Below are 20,470 nucleotides of genomic sequence, written 5' to 3' on the forward strand. Positions count from 1 at the left end.
AGCAAGGAAGCTGCTCTCCCCAGATCTGTCGAGGGGACTAGAGCCGTGCTCAAAGGAGCAGAGATACCAGGGGGGGGGAGTGATGTGACCTGACATTGGTGCCAGCAGAGAAAATCCCAACCACTCGGATCCAACACCCAGGCTTTGGCTCTGAGAGCCGCTCAGATCCGAACAAGTTGGGTCTGATGCGCCCAAAGTAACTGTGCCAACCCCCTGAATCCGAGACCTCTCAGATCCAGAAACTCCAATACCGGGGGTCAGATTGGAGAAGGAGTTATCGGGGTGAAAAAGGGAAGCGAGCTCCGCCCTCCAGAGGGAGAGGGAGCTGGCAAGACCCCCATCTGAATCTGGGTTCGAATAAACCTTATCATCATTTTGTCCATGTCTGCCTCAGATATGTTTCTGGTGGAGAGGCTCTAGAAGAAGGTCTAGGCTCCTCTGGCTCCGGCAAGAATCTGGGCGTGCGGAGCAGAGGAGAACTAGGCCTGGACATAACCTGTTGCTTTTGAGGAGGACCTGACCGGTCCGGAGATCTCCTCCTCCCTTTTCCCTTGTCTTTCCTGTGCTCCCTTTCCACAGACTGCTTGGCAGGAGGTTTAGTCCCGGCCTGGGAGGAAGGGGAAGAAACAGTAGCTGGAGAAGATGCAGTCACATTAGTGACCATAGTAGAAGCGGAGACAGCTGCCTCCGTAGCAGGGAGAAGTCCCCTTAAAACTAATTTAGCCCTACGGTCTTTCAGGGCCCTGGGGTTAAATCTTGCACAAATAGTGCAGGCAGTAGCAAGATGGGAGACTGCCAAACAAACCAAACACAGTGTGGCCATCAGCTGGGGACAACTTGTGGCCAACACTCTGTGCACTTCCTAAAAATGGGCTTCTGCTATTCCGCCATCACGAGGCACAAGGCCCTAAACTCGCCAACCACACACACTTACACCCAAGCTAACTAACAAGGAGAGGGAGGGTGAGGAAGGCACAACACTGACTCAAATAACTTTTTTTTTTTTAAACACAACAGCTAAAGGGGAGGTAAAGGCAAGGGAAGAAAACCTACCCAACACCACAAAAAAAACACAAACTCCCAAAACTTACCACACCTGGATCTCTGAGACCATGATGCTCGGCAGGCTGCGGCAAACGAGATCTGAGAGAAGGAAGGAGATGGAGGTGTATTATTGGTAAGGGGAGGAGCTTGAAACTCTGATCAGATGCCAGTGAAGCTGCTGTCTCGGATCCGATCTGGATCCGATCCCCACAGGTTGATGATCAAATGAAGTCAACTACTTCAGATCTAACTTTTTACAGCATGTTTTCTATAACTGGTACATCACACACAGTAGGCACAATTAATTATGCAGGACCTCTGGCAATATATTGTACTGCTGATTTATTACTGTAACAGAACAGCCACAGTTCAAGAATTTTTTTAACTGCTTTGTCATACTTTTGTTATATATTTGTGTGCTCACTAATTTGGGCTCTCAGAATTAAATGTGCAGGAAACTGCTGTAACACATATTGCATTCCTCCTTTTGCCAAGTAAAGAAAGTGAGCTATTTCATAGCCAATACTAGCCCTTTCCCAATTTACATCTAGACAGGATCAGCAGCATCATAAAAACACTCTAAATCATGCATAATTACATGAGAAGGAGCAAACAAAAGAGGCCTTCAAAGAATTGTCCTCCAAAGAACAGTGAAGGTTAACAGTTGATTTTTTTCATGTTCTCAAAAGACAGAACATGAACCTGGCAGTTTAAAATATGAATGTTAAAAAGTGGCAGCAGTATAAACATTCTTCTGAAACCTGTCAAAAAGTTTCTCATCCTTGTCAGAGGAAATGTGATTAACATTAGCAATATGTCTAGGGGAAGCAGTTTAGGATACGAAAATCACTGCAGGATCTACTTTAAGGTTGGAAAAAAAGAAGCTGTGTCTTACCCATAACATTCCATCTGTGTTGTCGATCTTCACCAATCCTTGACAGTGGGTATGGTTCCAAACCTCGGAACCGACTCGGCCATGTCTTTCAGCTCGTGCTCTCCAAACTCTCGAGTCAGGCACTACTCATAATGCTCCTCACAATGATTACCTCAGATCGTGTTTGCCAAATAAGTAGTATAACGAAAAACAAAAATGTGGTCAAATATAGAAAATAATCAGTTCGAGGCCATATAAGAGTTTGTAAAGGGAAACTAGCTGAGGATTAACCCGATCTATTAAGACTCTTAGGATGGGGGAAGGTGGGTGAGGATGTCAAGGATTAGTGAAGATCGACAACACAGATGGAATGTTTTGGTAAGATGTACCTTCTTTATCTGACGTTGTCAATCTTCACCCAATCCTTGACAGTGGGACAGAATCCCCAGCTACGTAAGCCTTGGGAGGTCTCACGGAAGAATATTTCTAAGCACCATAGAGCCAAAGGATGCTCGACCCCTCGAGACCTGATCTAATTTGTAATGAGTGATAAAGGTATGATGAGAAGACCATGTGGCTGCTGCACAGATGTTGTCTAGAGAAGCTCTGGCATAAAAAAACTGCTGATGTCGCCACAGAATGGACTTGAACTGGTTTGGGAAGTTGAAGTCCTTTAGAATGATAGATGAAAGTAATAAAGCCTCGGAGCCATTTAGCTAAAGTAACATTAGCAACTGGATTACCCATATGGAAGGAAGAAAAAGCTACAAATAACTGATCAAATTTACTAATTTCTTTAGTTCTGTTAAGATAAAAACATAATTGTCTGTGAACATCTAGTAAATAAAGGGCATATTCCTCTTTGCTAGAGAAATTAGGGAACGGTAGAAGTCTAAATCTCAAAATGCACTCACTCGAAGCACTCCTTAAAATGGAGAATATCGTCATTTGTGCTGTAACAGAGACCTAGTTCAAGGCAGCAGAGAGCACCCCTGCACTACCAGGCTATAACTCATTCCACACCTTTCGGCCCCAGAACTTCGACCAAAGCTCCAAAGGTGGCAGTGTTTCCATATTCATAAAGGATGCGAACACCTCCAGACAAGTAGCCCAACATAATGCATCAGAGATGCTTCAGGTGCAGTTAACATTGGGTAAGTACAGCGATTCAGGTTGTAGCCTGTTATATATCCCCAGTCATGTCCCAAGACACTCATTCCATGTTCCTAAGCACCTTGGAGAATGTTAGAGTCCAACCTAACACACACATACTGGGTGACTTTAAATACCCCTCCATTAACTAGGAAAACTACTCATGTACCAATACACCTGCCCAACGTTTACTGGAATTCATTAATTCCAATGCCCTGGACCAGCTCATTCTTACCCCCACTAGAGGTAGCAACATCTTTGACATGGTCATTACTTACATGGGGTTCCGTTGCTCTACACCAATAGTCAACTCCTCTCTGGTTAGATCCGACCACAAACTAATCACCTTGGAAATCTACATCCCCTCCCACCCTCGCAAAGGTAATCACCATGAAAAACTTCTCCAACTAACTTTGGGCTCCTAAGAACAGAGGTGGCTAACTTCAGTGCACCCATGCAAATGGAGAATAGTTGCATTACCGCCGAATCATACACCAATGCACTGTACGAACAAGTACACAAATGCATGGATCTCGCCATACCCAATAGAACCAAGATGCTCTCCTCCAATAAAAGGAAGCCAATCTGATGGTCTCCTGCCATAAACAAACTCTACAACAGGAGGAGGAAACTGAAGCAGAATAAGGTGAAGTCCCAAGACTGGAAAAATTCCCTTATCAGCCTCAACAAAAAGTTGAGATCCCTCATCAAATCCTCTAAAGCTAGCTATGAAAACAGAATTAAAGCAGATAGTAAAGACAACCACAAGGCCTTCTACAGTTATGTAAAGAACCTCCACGGCAATACCCAGATTTGCTCTGAGCTACTGCACAATGGTACCTCCTTTACCGAGCCAACAGATATTGCCAATATACTGACCGAAAGATTCAGTGCCAATTCCCCCCCCCAAAGGGCCAATCACAATACCAGTAGATTGCAGGCACCCAGTATTACTGCTGCACAAGTTAAAACAGCACTGTCCAAGGCCAAGAATACAGCTTCTATGGGACCTGACAATATCCCTGGCTGTGTTCTACTTGAACTACAGAGAGTGAACTGGCACCTCACCTGTGTGCCCTGTTCAATCACAGCCTCACCTCAGGCTTTGTCCCTACCGAATGACGCACTGCTATAGTCATCCCTCTCCACAAAAGAGGAGCGACTACAGACCTTGGGAACCATCACCCCATTAGCCTGACAAGTCTGATATGCAAAGCTATGGAACGCATTATCATGGACCTAATAAACAAGGATATAGGGAATCTGCAAACTCTGGATCCCACACAGTTTGGTTTTGTGAAGAGTAGATCATGCCTGCTCAACTTGGTCGACTTCTTTGAGTCAGTCACCAGAGCTATGGATAAAGGCAAGGTGGTTCATACAGCCTACCTTGATCTGGCCAAGGCCTTTGATACCATTCCCCACTCAGGAATCATAGAAAAACTCAGTAAGCTAGGCATCAACCCATATATCACTAGGTGGGTTGAAAACTGGCTCACAGATACAACCCACAGTGTGAAATTAGCAGATTCCAAGTCAGACTGCCAACCAGTCTCAAGTGGAGTCCCACAGGGATTGGTCCTGGGTCCTCTCCTGTTTGGTATTTACTTCTCAGAAGTCCAGTCCAACAAGAAGGGACTCTGGCTGACAAAGTTTGCAGACGACTGCAAGTTGGGAGCCATTAACACCCTATGGGATGTTGACATCCTACAGAAAGGCCCCACTGAGACCAACAACTGGTATAAGAACCATGGCCTTAAGCTCAATGCCAAAAAATTTGTCGTCATCCCCTTTGGGACAAGTTCCCATAAACTAACACATCGATGGTAGTCCACTGAACACGGAAGGCGTTATAAGAGATCTGGGAACACAGGTTGCCAGCAACTTTTCTTTTGACCACCACACTGCCACTGTGGTCAGAAAGTCCTTCTATGTGGCACATCTTATTACTAAGGGTTTTGCATTCAGGAAGAAAGAGGTCATTGTCTCCTCCACTCTTCCCTCATTAGGCCAATTATAGAGTACAACACTGCATTTGGCATGTACCTCACTAGACACCTGCAGCAACTGGAAAGGCCGCAAAAGTACTTCACAAAGAAGATCCTAGGCCTTAAACACTTGTCCTATACGGACAGACTCAAAAAGCTCCTCTCGGTCTCATATCGCCTAGTTAGGGGCGATCTCTGCTTGACTTATAAAGCCATGTCTGACCCAGCTCTGTTAGAAATGCTACATTTAAAGAAATCCCAATCCCTCCACACCACACACTCTAGAGACCTCAACCTCTTTACCACATTCAACAAAACGTGCTGGAGGGACAGGTTCATAACCCAGAGACTGTCCATGCTATGGAATAGACTTCCCATACATGTCAAACAGAGCACCTCACTGGCCCTCTTCAAGAGGAATCTTGATGAGTGGATGGGAAACGGTAAATTCACCCCGGGAATCACTCCAGTGGCTCTACTCGACAGAGGCACTGGAAACTAAGGTCAGGTGGCACGATTCCAGGGTAATCCTATGGGCTAGGCTTGTAAAGGCTCCAGGGCCATTAGCCTAGTACACACCTATGAACCTATGAAAAAGACTGGTAATTGCACTGACTGATTAATGTTGGTTTCAGAGACTACTTTTGGTAAAAAGGATGGATTTGTTCTGAGTGCAACTCTATCTTTATGGAAGATTAGATAGGGTGATTTGCATGATAGGGCCTGCAGCTCAGAAACCCTTCTTGCAGAGGTAATAGCCACCAGACATAGCCTTCCAGGATAAAATCATCAAGTCACAAGATGCTGATGGTTCGAAATGGGTCTTAGTAAGGGCTTGAAGAACAATAGTTAGATCCCAAGGGGGAGCTGGTTCTTTAAATGGGGATTTTAGTATCAGGAGTCCCTTTAACAAAGCTTTATAAAGCTTGTGAGATATTAGAGAAGAGTCATTCAATCCTGAATGAAAATTTGAAATCACTGCCAGATTAACTTTTATCGTAGATGTGGAGGAATCAGATTGAGAAAGTGTATTTAGAAAATCGGAAACTTCATGAATGGGGCTGGTATAAAGGTCCAGGTCCTTTATTCAAGGCCCAGCTAGTAAATTTCTCCCATTTGCTTTGATACAGTTTTCTAGTAGAAGGCTTGTGGTGAGCAATAATACGTTGGACAGGAGAAAAAAGGAAAGGATGCCTGGTAATCATGGGAATTGGAGAAGCCACACAGTGAGCTTGAGATGTTGGAGATTCAGATAAACCATGCCCTCTGGGTGGGTTAGCAGATCTGGAACTGGGTCCAAAATCCATTGTTTCCAAATTAGATGAGGCCAAAGGAAGAGAAACCAAACTTGTCGAGGCTAGTAGGGAGCAATGAGGATTACTGAATTTTCTGTCCTTTTGGCTTTCTTTAGGAATTGTGATATGAGAGGAGATGGGGGAAAGGCATATAACAGACCAGGAGGCCAATTGTGGAGGAGAGCGTCTCTGGGCGACTCCCCTGGAGGGGGGGATTAGGGCAAAGTAACTTCTGCACTTGTTGTTCAGGGGAGAGGCAAACAGGTAGCAGCAAGGTTGGCCCCAATGGCGAAATAATTTGTTCGCCACTACAGGATTGAAAGACACGTGTGAAGCTATCACGTTGGAACTTCCCGATATGTGCATTGGTATCAGAAAGCAGTTGGAAGAGATCGCCCATTGCCAAATTCTGAGTGCTTCTTGACACAGTGGGTAAGATTTGATTCCCCCTTGTTTGTTTATATACCAGACTACTGACATGTTGTCTGTCTGAATTGCTACTGGCCCGAGAGGAAGGGCATCTTGGAATGCTTGCAACGCTAATAGCACTGCTCTCATTTCTATAACACTGATGTGCAAGTTGGCCTCCAATTGGGACCACGTGCCTTGGACTGTCTATCCCAGATAATGCCCCTCCACCCTATCTGGGAAGCATCCGTGGTCACTATGGCTTGGGGCTGAGGAAGAATAAACGGCCGGCCCAAGAGAATCTGGTTGGAGTGTAGCCACCAATTGAGATCCTGTTTGCAACAGTTGGTAATCAAAACTAGATGCGACATCGGTTGATGTGTGACAGACCATTGGGAAGCTAGCAACCACTGCTGGATTCGCATATGAAACCTCACTACAGGAACCAGAGTGATTGATGCAGCCATGAAGCCCAAGGTTTGAAGAATAAGTTTTGCTGAAACCCTGTTGTTTTGAAGAATTTGTCTGACTAGGACTCTTGATGCGTTGCAGTCTTTCTGGCGGGAGACATGCTGTCCCTGAGACAGTGTCAAAATGAGCACAGATGAAATTCAGTTGCTGAGATGGCTGAAGGTTGGACTTTTCAAAATTTATTGTTATGCCTAGTGACATACAAATATTTATGGTGTAGCCTCTTGCCTGTTCTAAAAGATGCCTGGTGGTAGCGGTGAGAAGCCAATAGTCTAGATATGGAAAGACTCGAAAACCTTGCAGTCTGAGATGAGCTACAACTACTGCCATGCATTTGGTGAACACCCTGGGGGCTGTGGTGAGGCCAAAGGGCAGTGCTCTGAACTGGTAATGATTGGCTCCTAGCCATAAGTGCAGAAACCTCCTGGAGCTTTTTTACATTTTTATGTGGCAATAAGAGTTCTTGGAGGTCTACAGAGCACATCCAGTTCCCATTTTCCAAGGACGGAAATATGGATTGAACAGAGACCATCCGGAATTTGGTTTGCTGGACAGCCTTGTTGAACTGGCTGAGGTCCAAAATGGGTCTCCAGAGTCCCCTGTTCTTTTGGGCACTAAAAAAGAATCTCGAGTAAACCCCAGATCCTATTTGATCTGGTGGGACTTTTTGGATGACTCTTTTTTTGAGCAGTTTTTGAATTTCCAAGACTGCTGCTTCCCTTTTATTGGGTGGAACATCTGGGAGTGTTTTGCGGGGTTTGGGACTTATAACTAGTGGAATTTTGTAAACTCTGGATATTATCTCCTGCACCCATTTGTCTGAAGTTATCAACTGCCAGGCATGTAGGTGCAGGGACAATCACCCCCAGTGTGCCTCCAGAGGAAGGCAATCGGGCCCTCGCTCAGGAATGCTGATAGGAAGTTCCAGAGAAAGATTCTCTGGACCCCTGATTTTGTGGTCCATTTTTGCCTCTAGAACGGTGTCTTCCATTGCTTACCCCTCTGCCCCAGGGGAAGTCCTTGCCTCGTGAGTCCTGGAAAGGACCTTTGGATTTTTTAAACCAAGGTCTCCCACTCTGATTCCTAGAATAAGGTCTATGACGAATGGAGAAACGTATACCTATGGCAGATATGGTCTTACCATCTTTCTCACATCTGACTAGGGTATCTTTTACCTTGGGGCCAAAAAGGGTGGATCCGTCAAAAGAAGCATTGACAAATGTTGTTTTAAATGGTTCCGCAAAGTCACACAAGCACATTCAGGAATGCCTTCTAATGGCTATGCCTGAACCCGCTGCCCTGGTCGTCCCTTCAGCTGCATGCGCAATAAGCCTCAAGGATGAATTAGAGATAGCATCAAGGGTTGCAAGCTGAGAGGAAATTTTGTCCCGGACCCCTTCAGCCGCTGATCCTGACAGAGTATTTGAAAGCTCTTTAATCAAATCTCTCTGTAATCTTGTAAAGTGTGCCATATAGTTCAAATACCTTAGAGCGAAGTTCATTGAAGCATAAACATGCTTCCCAAATCTATCCAAAGTCCTAGACTCCTTGTTAGGAGGATGGATAGTGGGACTCTCTTCAGCGAGTTCCTTTCTGGTGGCAGCCACTATCACCATGGGGTCAACAGAAATCCCTTTAGACCAAATGTGGTTCATCTTTAGGGGCTATCATCTGGTCAGGTCTCTTGGGTATTGGCTTTATGGAGTCGGACATCTTCCATGTCCGCTGAGTGATCAATTTAATAAGATCGTCAGCAGGTGGAGAGATCCAAGAGGTATAGGGCTGGGCATGAAAAGCCTCCAGGTATACAGAGTCCTTGGAGAAAGGTTGAATGGATGACCAGCCACCTCTCTGTTTCAGGATTTCTAGGATATCCCCGAAGGAAACCTCGTCAGGGGGTGAACTGGGGGAACCTTTCCCCCCATCAAAATCAGTATCTTCAATGTAAGACTCTTCCAGGGAAGTCCAAGTGCTTCCTCTTGCACTTCCTCTTCATAGGGACTTCCTCAGGCAGATGATCTGGGGAAGTGTCTGAAGATGAGACCACTAAAGTAGGAGTTACCTGGGACTTTTCTGCCCTCTGTCCTGGAGGTCAGACTAATGGATGCGCAGGTCGAGAGGAAGTAGAACTCTGTCCTGACAGGGATGTCAAAGACTAAGAACCCCCAATAGATAATGCCTTCTCCATAATACGGAAGGCAGGCCCCCCTCGTAGAGGGATGGGAGCCCAGAACCGAAATAGACTCCTTTGGAGCTAGGGTCACACCACGCACCGAGGAGACTGCCACCAGAACAGGAGCCCGGGTCGACACTACAGTGGCCAATGCACCGAGAGACACAGACAGTTCCGAAAGAACTGAAAAGCTACCATGCATCTCGGACCAGACCAGAGAGTCTTGACCCAGGGAGGTCTCCGGTGCCGAAAGGTCGGAAATACTCAAGATGGTTCTCGGAAATGGAGACGAAGATGCTACCGGAACAGAGTCAGTCAGAGCCGGGAATGTCAGGATCGAAGGCTCCAAATGCCCATCAAGAGTTGGAGGAGGAAGGTATGAGGGGGTCAGAGGACAGACAGTTTTGATGCCAGTTTGGCTGGGAACCAAAGACAAGTCTCTTGCCACAAGTAGCTGATCCACCAGTCTCATAATATCTGCCTCTGATAGATTCTGTGAGGTTTTTAAGTTCTATGTAGAATGTACAGATGCAGTGGAAGGAGATCTCAGGGTTCTCACTTCCACAAATGGAGTATCTCTAAACGTGTCCACAGATGGGGAGTAGGAAGTTCTTGAGAGTGCAGGCAGCCCCAATTGCTTAGATACTGATTTATCAGTAGGTACCATGGTAGAGGCTGTCGGCTCCGAAGCCAATTTTGTAGATGTAGTCAGCTCCTCTGGTGCCAATGAACTCTTTGGTACTGAGGAAGATTTAGCCATTTTTCTAGTCAGTTCCAAGGACTTCAGAACCAAGAAAGGCCTTTTCTTTAGAAGAGGATTATGAAGTACTAGTTTTCTCCCTGGTCTTAGAGATGGCTAAGTCAAAGTTAGATTTGAGAAGCCCTTTCAAAATTAGTTTTTTCTCTGTTAAGGTGCAGGTTGAAAACGTGTGACAAATAGCACAATTCTCTTGTAAATGAATCTTTCCATGACAGTACTCACACAGAGTATGTCCACCTGAGTTGGGTATTTTACCCTCACATTTCTTACACCTCTTGAACCCCCAGGTGCCCTTAGAAGGTTTTGAAGGAGAAAGCTTCTCTTGTTGATCCGCCATAATCAAAAAGTTGAAAGGAAAAAGTTTTTTTTTTTCTTTTAGAAAGAAAGAAATAGGGAAAGAAAAATACCAGCAATGGTATTAAAGAATACCTTTAATGGTATTTATGGAAAAAAAAAGGAGTACCAACGATAATACTGGACAGCCTACCAATGGTAGAATAGAATAAAAAAAATAGAAGAAAGTTAACTACGAAAGGAAGAGGAGTGGGTAGAAGTACTAAGAATTAGAAGAATTTAAAGAATGAAAAGAGAAAGAATTATGTAAAAAAGATTAGAAATCACTTACAATAACTAGGCCAAGGCTTGAGAGAATGAACAAACACATCTGGTCTGTGAAGCGGCAAACGAGATCTGAGGTAATCTTTCAGAGGAGCATTATGGGAAATGCCTGGCTCGAGAGTTAGGACAGCGCGAGCTGAAAGATATGGCCGAATCGGTTCTAAGGTTCAGGACCGAACCCACTGTCAAGGACTGGGTGAAGACTGACATCAGATCAAGTATTTGCGAGTCTGAAGCCCCTATATAGCATATCAATATTCTTAGGTGCTGGAGATGGGCTATCAGGAAAACATTCTCCAGAGCAGATAAAACAGGAAATACAGTTGCAGGTTGAGTAATATCAAACTGCAACAAATCATAATAGATTTACTGGGCAATGGGAATATTTTGTTCCCAATGAAAAAAACTTTTATTGTTATTGGTTACGTAGTACATTCATTCATGCTACCAGTCTTTCTACCAATGAGGTATGAAACACTGAAACACTCAGAGCTTGCACGATTCAGCAGCAATAGTGAACTCTTAAGATGTGTGCTCCAGCACACTGTGTACACACTGTGAAGCATTTTCCACCACAATGGTATGTGGGTAGTTTCTTAAAAGGCTTCATAAACATTTGTATTAAGAATATGCCCAAATACATAATTCTACTGTACCTCTTAGTATCAACTTCATAGCAATAGCATGGAGGTATGTCAACTAACTTTAATGGCGCAACTATTAAAGTCTATGGATGTTACAGTCCCCATGGTTGATCATAAAACTTGGAGAAATTATTTCCAGTACCATCTCATAGGAATACTCCTTGGAGAGCAATCCTACGTTGAAATCATGGTGAGTAAGGTTCACTGAACTTTTGGTGACAATCAAATTCTCAAAAGCTGGTAACAATTCTCTTTAAATGGCATGTGAGCAAAGAATGCATATAGAATGAGACGATGCACAGCAAATATAAAAAATAATTTTATTTTACAAACTGATTAAACTCCGACACAACAATCCTATCTTAAGACTATATAAAAAGTACTAAGTATCCCGTGTAATAACATGCATCATATTTACCAGTCACCAACTTAAAACACAGAATATTAACAGCTAAAAAATACGTAAACATAGTTGCACATGAAATTCTTATAAAGTCCATGTGTAACAGTGCAATTAACTACTACTCACTTCAACATTTCTTTCTCTTTTTCCAATGACATCATTCAGTTCCATTTTTAAGGAGGCCTATAAATTACATATTGTTTCCCAGATTTCAATATATCCTTTGACAAGCCACTGCTTACTTTGCTTGGCACTGACTGTTCGCAACACGTTTCCAGACTTTTCCTTCAACTGTTCCCATTAGGGGTGGCCAAAGCGATCTGTTTCCATTTCTTCCGGTCCTCTGCATCTTGCTCTGTCACACTAACCACCTGCATATCCTCTCTCACCACATCCATAAACCTCATCTTAGGCCTTCCCCTTTTCCTCTTACCTGGCAGCTCCATCTTTAGCATCCTTCTCCCAATATACCCAGCATCCCTGCTCAGCACGTCCAAACCAACGCAATCTCACCTCTCTGGCCTTGTCTCCAAATCGTCCAACTTGAGCCGACCCTCTAATATACTGATTCCTAATCCTTGTCCATCCTCGTCACACCCAATGCAAATCTTAACATCTTTAACTCTGCTACCTCCAGCTCTGACTCCTATCTTTTCATCAATGCCACCGTCTCCAACCCATATAACATAGCTGGTCTCACTACCCTCTTGCAGACCTTCCCTTTCACTCTTACTGGTACCAGTCCATCACAAATCACTCCTGACACTCGTCTCCAACTTGCCTGTACTCTCTTCTTCACCTCTCTTCCACGCTCACCATTACTCTGAACTGTTGATCCCAAGTATTTAAACTCATCCACTTTCACCAACTCTACTCCTTGCATCCTCACCATTCCTGTATTCTCCCTCTCATTCACACACGTATAGTCTTGTCTTAGTCCTGCTGACCTTCATTCCTCTCCTCTCTAAAGCATATCTCCACCTCTGGGCCAGATAACACTTCTTGCATTGCAGAGCTTTGTACCACTGAAACTGTATGCATTGTCCAAATCAATTTAAAACACTTGACAAGTGCCTTTTAGCAAATCTGCATCTATTCATTTAATCTGCTTTTGAAACACATCCAATGCCAAGCTTTATTTCTTACAGTTTCCTGAATGTCATCTGTGAAAAATTCCATGGTGCTGTTTTTCACAGCACCACATTCTATGCTTTCTTAAACTCTGCAAGCTGAAGGTCAAAAACACACCCTTTTGATTGTCACCGATTATGAAGAATGCATCGGATTTTGCCTTTCCCATCATAATTTTTATTTGATTTTGTGGTAAACTGAGGATTACAGGTAGTGAATAATGCCAGACAAGCTCTCATACTTATTTTTCTTCTTAGCATTTATGTTGCTGCAAAACCTGTTGTTTTAAAACTTTCTAATAGAGTTAGAATAATATTTACATATCGTTCCTGATATTGTCCTGCCACCCCATACTATTTTGACTTTGTCCAAAATTCTTAAGCAAAGCATCTGAGAGCTATGGGTCAAAAGTGCTCTGGGTCAAGCCTATGACTACAGGTACTTGCAAATTATATTGCACTTTCATGGACCAGAATCTGTACATAAGATGTGTACTCATTTTTGTGACTCCCTCGTTAATGATGTTTGTTCACATTTGCTACAAGCTGCGAAAACAGCAAGGCCAACAGATAATATTTTGCTTATCTCAGAAAATTGTTATTCAAATAAGCTCGACGCTTACTGGCTACAGAATGCCCCTGAATGGCTGTTGTGAAATGCATTCATTTAACATGCAGCTTGGTTTCACTGGCAGGATGAACTCCTTGCTTACCAACACTTATTAACAAAATTCTTGGTTATACACTTGAGAGTTATTGCTTACAAACAAAACAATGCAGTAAGGAGTTGCAGACATTCAAAAAGGCTGATAAAAAAAATACATTTCATTTTATTCATTTTCTGATTACCCATAATCCATTGCAGGGTTTCAAGGGAGTCAAAGCCTATCTCTGTGCTGAGGGGGCACCATACACAGAAGCTCAACCTGAACTGGGCATAAACATGGCTCAAACTGGTGAGGTTCCCAAAATGCTTGTGTGGCACAGAGAGAGAAATAATCAGGGAATACATATTTAAAATCACTTGTTCTAATTCTTAATTAAAAAAATATTTTTGAGAGCAAACCAGATTTTTTTCACAATGAAGACCATTTACTATACTTGTGAATTATAAGTTTGGACTATAATTAGAATTAACAGTGCTGATTATGGCTGCCAAAGAGATTGATTCAATTATAATCTTGTTATAATGTGTGGAACACATTTGATACATTGCTATTTATACTGAAGTGACTTCTGTTTCCATTTTATATAAAACACTTCACATCTGTCCAAGGTTATGGTGGTGTTGATTTAACCAGAGTCCAGCCATCTTTGTTTCTAATTATAGAGATATTAATTGGCTCACGAACAAAGTTTTGTAATTTAATAATGCATAGGTTAGGTGGAACCAACAGGTAAACTGTAATGCAAATGACTGCCAACAAACAAAAGCTGTCAGTGTTATTTCATAAGTTGCTTTTTTCCTTTTAACATGATTTCAGTTATAGACGGTTTTCTTCAAAATTTGAAGAATGCTAAAACAAACAAAAACATACTTCCCAACACATAAAATTGTTTTACATCCACTAAACCAGGTAACTGTTTTCATTTTCAAACTCAATGACGCACTTGAGGGTAGTCATCATAAAGTTACTGCCTTTCGGGGTGTAGAGGCTCTCCACCTGTGACATTGCATCTCACAGCACTGAATGTTGTGCTATTTTACTGTTACTGCCACAGTCGTGCGTGTTACTGTTTGCATAACATGTACTCTGTTACTCTTCTACACTGGGATAATCTCTATTTGATTTATATAATATTTACACTATGGCTGAAAAGGTGCATTGTCTACATAATAAATGTTATCTTATTTTTAAATTAACTGAATAAAAGGCATCTAAGCAACATTTCAAAATTAGGATGCTGACAAAACTCGTACTACCTTCATATAATTTATTTAAACCGGGCATTATTTTCTGGCTGAATGGCCTAGAATCTGGATTCTCAGAGTTTTACGTTGTACAGAATTCTTTTGAACTGCCGAAGAGGAGTGAAGGAGACAACAACATTCCTGGTGCAACACAGGACTCAAGCAAAGTCGATCTGGGGATGCAGACCAATGATGTCCACCACTGTTGCAATATACTGGTGGTACATCAAAATGTTGCTATTGTGCTTCATGGCTGTAACCCCCCCCCCCAATTTTTTTACTTTTAGACTAACTGCAATAGACCCTGCAAACAACTTTTTGGTTCTTTTACGATGCACAACCCAAGGCACATTTTACTCTCTGAAATCAGACTGATGCAGTGCCCAGGTAGTGCAAAACAAAAACTTGCATTAAGTTTAATAACAACCCTTCACTACTGCACTAATCTGGATTTATATACTGCCAAGTAAAGTTAATGTGATACTAATGTTGGTTTAACCCAAACCCTGCATGTCTTGCTGAGCAAAGTAAATACTGGAAGTGAGACACCTAGTGGTACAAAATACATCAAGGAACTGTACTATCATCAACTAGGACTAACATTGTTAGAATTTCTTTAACAAAAACAAAATCATATGATTCAAAAAGCAAATTGTTTTCACTTCTTACCAAAGTTCGTGTTCCCACTGCATTATGAAGACGTGGCAGATCTACATTTTGGCTCATCCGCGATATCATACGCATTAAAAGCTGCAGCTTTCTACGATTAGGAGGAGGAAGTAAAAGGCAACAAATCTGGAGTGCATCTACGGCAACCCTTTCCAAATGAGGCTGTAACAAACCTGCAACAAACAATGTTAAATACTTATCTGGCTGAGACATGCAATGTCCAATATTTAAAGCATGCAGATCTCTCCATCTTGCATGACACATTCACTCCCTGAACGGTGGAGATGCACAAGTACAATGGACAAGGTCTTTTAACCACATTAAACACAGATTGTAATTACAGCAACTGACCTACGAGGAGACCTTCTTTATAGATCCTAGGACAGGGTTTAATCTCCCCTCTGATCAACATTCAGTATGTTTTGCTGGAAGTTCCATCCTGCAGCAATGGACAGGCACAGACAATGCATATGGTGACATCATATGTTGATTATATAATCACACTTATCTCCCTCCATCCACTAGGTCACATTCATGCCACTAGCAATGAAAATTCATCTAATTTAGAACAAAAGCTCTGGCTACCTACTGTAATTGTACAATGGTATATTTCATCAGCAAATCGCAGCTGCAGGACCCATTTACATGCAGAGAGAGAGAACACCCTGACCCATCACAGATCACCTCACAAGGTAAGAACACGTGTTTTTATATCTAATTTTGAAGACTCTCTGGGACAGGTTCTATAATCAGGCTGATTTCAACAAAGTAAAAACATGGACAAAGGGAACTGGAGGAACACAGTAGGACCAGCTGAGAACACCAAGCCAAAAGGTCCACTTCTAAAGCCACAATAAGGATGATGACTCAGAAGGAAGCATCATAAACCCCATGTACTCTAGAACCGAAGTGACCAAGGCTGCCAAGGGTAAAACAAGCAAGAACCTGAGGCATCTGCTACTACAGAAACAGAAAAGATCACAGCTGGGGTGAACAGGCAGAAAGCCCCATGGCACTGAAAGACCAGTCTTTTAGACCTGGGGCACAAAGGTGGAATGAAAAGCCCTTTACTCCACTGGTGGATATGATAGACAAAATATCTTCTCTCAGAAACAGTTACCTCTTAAGAACAGCCTCCTTCAAAAACAGCAGCATCTTCGGAAGTGAGAGGCCCTCCTTCATGCCCACTTGTTCCCAATTCCCATGTGGAAAAGGAAAAAAAAATTGTCCATGGGCAAGGACCCCTTCTCAAAAGAAGTAGGAAAAGGAAGATGAGCTCTTTCATAGGGCAAAAAACCCTCCTCAGTGATTCAAAGGAGTCAGGAGACTTGCAGGGTATCATTAATAGGACTTGAGTTAACTCCAGTTACATCCCTCCACCAAAGTGCAAGGGATTCTACTGCTGACTGGCATGCCAGTTGACCCAGGAGTTCAAGATCTTTAGAAGGTAGGGTCTCTGTGAGGAATGGGAAGCAACCCTCACCAAGCAGAGCTGCAAACAAGTTGGTGCAAAGTTCCAATTTCTCCCCAACACCCAGGATCTAAACCTACCCAAGGAAAGATGGGACTCTGCAAAAGGCATCCAGAACTTGAAATGCGCACAGTTAGCTAAATGAGTAGGCATCAAATACCGGTCATTCCAATGGAGAACTGTCCCATTTCACCATAACGGAAGTCATCCAGCAACCTAGCTGTTTCTATCAGACCATAGTTTTAGACTGATGGGTCCCTGGTAAATTAGGAAGCAAAAAGGAGCACAAACCAGTCCTATTAGGGTTATAAAGTCACCAACACCAACTGGCTTCCCTTCATTTTTGCAAAACAAAGGGGGCAGAATTCCATTACATCTCTAAGGGAGCAAAGATGTGGAAGAGCAACTTCAAAGAAGGGTACCCACGCAAGCACTGATGGATGTGGAAAGAAGTAGAGTGGACATGTTCGAGATTATAGTTACTAGGCATGCTGTCCTGTACACCATTTATAACACCTTTATTAAATTTACACATTTTCAGCAATGACGTAGGTACATGTACTGTTACTGAAATGAAAACATTTAAATATCTTTATTTTCTGGCATTGTACATGTATGCTTTCTTTTTTCTTTTTTTTTTTTTTTTTAACAATTACTCAACATTACATGAACTGCTCAAGTCCTGCCTGTCCTTAAATTTCACTCCTCCTCCTGAACATTATTCTGTATGATGTATTGTTCCCACCAATTCCTCTTGTTTGTAATTTGCTCCTTCCATTTTCTAAAATTTCCTTAGTTATAATCATTTGCTACCCCGTCATTTGAAACAAAATATTCTAATATTCTGTAGGGAACTAAATGCCAGCTCTTTACTTTCCCAAGAAACATTCCCAGTTACATCTCTTTTTGTATCTCACTTGCAGAAATTGCAATCTGTCAGAGGAAAAAAAAATTCTCAAAAAGCTTTCTTGTGATATGAAAATACCTATGAAAACACCGATGCAAAAATCCTAAACCTTCTGGACTTTGTTGCATTCTTGGGAGCCATAAAGATGTCTAACTGCTCCTTTACATACTGCCTTTCCATTCTCTCTTCCCAATTTTTTCTAACCTATTCTGATTGAAACTTACAGTTATGCAACATTTCCTACTAGTAATTATTTCTTTTTTTTAACAGCAGCTTCTGTTCTAGACACAACTAAAACTCAACCAGAGCTGGTATTTCACTTTGCACTCCACTATCCCTTTCTATTTGCCTGTACTCCCTCATCAACCCCTGGTAAGGAAGTCAGTTTCTAACCTACAGTCCAAACGTCTGTTTAGTACTAATCCCAAGCTCTATTATCTTTCCATCCATAGTTACCCACTCCAAATACCTTGGTTCCTTAGCAAATTTCCCCAATAAATTCTAGTCTCCTCTTCCCTATTTTCTATGCCTCTACTTGCTGTCATCCCTATTGGTAAAATCTCCTTTCTCCATTCCTGTGTTGGCTTAATTCTTGAACATTTTCTCCAACTTTACATAATATTCTGTACAGCTGTTATTCTCCTTACAGGCCTGCATCCAAAGTGCTGCTCTCTCTCTCTCTCTATTTCTTGAAGTTCCCCTGCTTTCATTATGATGGCACTCAGGCATTATAGACACGCATGCTAACTTCAGATAAATCCTTTTATCACCTGCTGGACAGCCAACTGGCTCACTGATAGGACTTAAGAGGTCAAAATAGGTGAGGCCAGCCACTAGCGGAGTCCCTCAAGGCTTGGTACTGGGCACACTCCTTTTGGCATAAATTTTTCTAAAATGGAAGCAAATGCCAAAGGTTTATGGCTGACTAAGTTTGCAGATAATTGCATGCTGGGAGTTATCATCGACTCCACTGCAGACACTAGCATTCTTCTAAAAGGTCCATCTCTAACTAATAAATGATGCCAAAGACATGGTCTTAAACTCAGTGCTAAGAAACACGTAACTGTACCCTTTGGGAAGTCAACTATCCTGGCTAATTACCTTTTGATAATATGCCCCTAAGAATTGACCCAGTGGTCAATGATCTGGGTACGCACATAGACAGTAGCCTTACCTTTGACCATCAAGAGGCCACAGTGGTGAGGAAATCCTTTTACTTTGTGCAATTTATAAGTAAGGGCATGGCATCTAGGTCCAAAGAGGTCATTATCTCACTGTACTTCACCCTTATCAGACCAGAGTACAAAGCTCCTTTTGGTATGTACCTGACCAGGCATATGCAGCAACTAGAGTGACCTCAGAGGGTCCTTACTAAAAGGATACAAGGTGTAACAAACTTGCCTTATGCAGAGTGCCTTAAAGCCCTTTTTCTCTCTACTCAGTTTCCTACAGACTGTTGAGGATTAATCTATGGCTGGCTTATAAGGCATTTGCAAACCCCACACTTACCCTCCTATATATTCACAAGTCAAAGAGTACCAGAGACACAAGGTATAAGAACTTGAATTTTGTATGTGACTTAAACAGAACATGCTGGAGAGACGATGTGTGTCCCAGATACTGATTCTCCTATGAAACAGGCTTTTCTTTCATGTGAAACTGAGTTTATTACCCAGTTTAATCGCAACCTAGACCAGTAGATGGGGACTAGGTATTTTACACGGGGTCTGGCACCCATGTCCCTTAAGGATAGAGGTGGCTTATAAATGCCTAGCCCTCAATGTCCTCTTTGGATACAGGACACTATTAGTTCTTGGGAAAACTTGGCTAGGCTTTGAAAAGCCCCCTGTTCATCAGCCTAGTAAAATTCTATGAATCTCTGCCTTTCCACTTTGATTTGTAACCTCCTGCTAATGTTATGCATACAAGCCTCAACTATGTAGCTCTGAAGTATCCCTTTAAATCCAGTAGTCCTAAATTACTTTGTTTTATGGGGAGGAACAATTTATCCCACTTAAATTTTGCCCGTTTTCCCTGCCAAATAAATTCCTTCAACTGTTTATTATGATCTTCCTCAGGCTGACTTGCTTATAAAACAAAAGGAACTAGAAACATTTTCACTGCTTGAATGTTACTATACATATCCATTAAGAGTTTCCAACTTTTCAATTTTTGTACCATCTTTTGTGTAGTCATTTCCTAGATATCCTTAGCTGCTATAATAGAATTCTTTTAATTCATATAACCTAACTACTTCATCTTATCATGTCCCCACAGATATGGATAGTGCTGAATATTTTTTTAACAAGAAACACCTTTATTAAATTATCACTTATGAGACAGACAATCTTACATTTATATAAATGAAAACAAACCATACTAACACATTTTCAGTTACAAACACTATATATCACCTATACTCTAGCCAGTCATTGTCAGTCAAACATTACAGATCACATTCAATTCCTGCCTTCCCTTAGACCTCCATTCCTCCTCCAAAACATTATTCTGGATGCATTGTTTTCACAATTTTCATTTTTTCTACATAATT

The 20,470-nt window shown here is 42.3% G+C and overlaps 1 protein-coding gene across 1 annotated transcript in view; it reads right to left on the reverse strand.

The window, feature by feature from the left end:
- The window catches only part of DEPDC1 (DEP domain containing 1), a 1,033,362-nt gene that overhangs the window by 123,473 nt on the left and 889,419 nt on the right, over nt 1–20,470 (reverse strand). The window contains exon 9 of the mRNA XM_044085606.1: nt 15,542–15,714. Within this exon, the coding sequence (XP_043941541.1) occupies nt 15,542–15,714 (173 nt within the window). The remainder of the gene's footprint in view (nt 1–15,541; nt 15,715–20,470) is intronic.

Source organism: Protopterus annectens, chromosome 10.part0, assembly GCF_019279795.1.
Source record: "Protopterus annectens isolate FY-2018-M chromosome 10.part0, PAN1.0, whole genome shotgun sequence".
Lineage (NCBI taxonomy): Eukaryota > Metazoa > Chordata > Ceratodontiformes > Protopteridae > Protopterus > Protopterus annectens.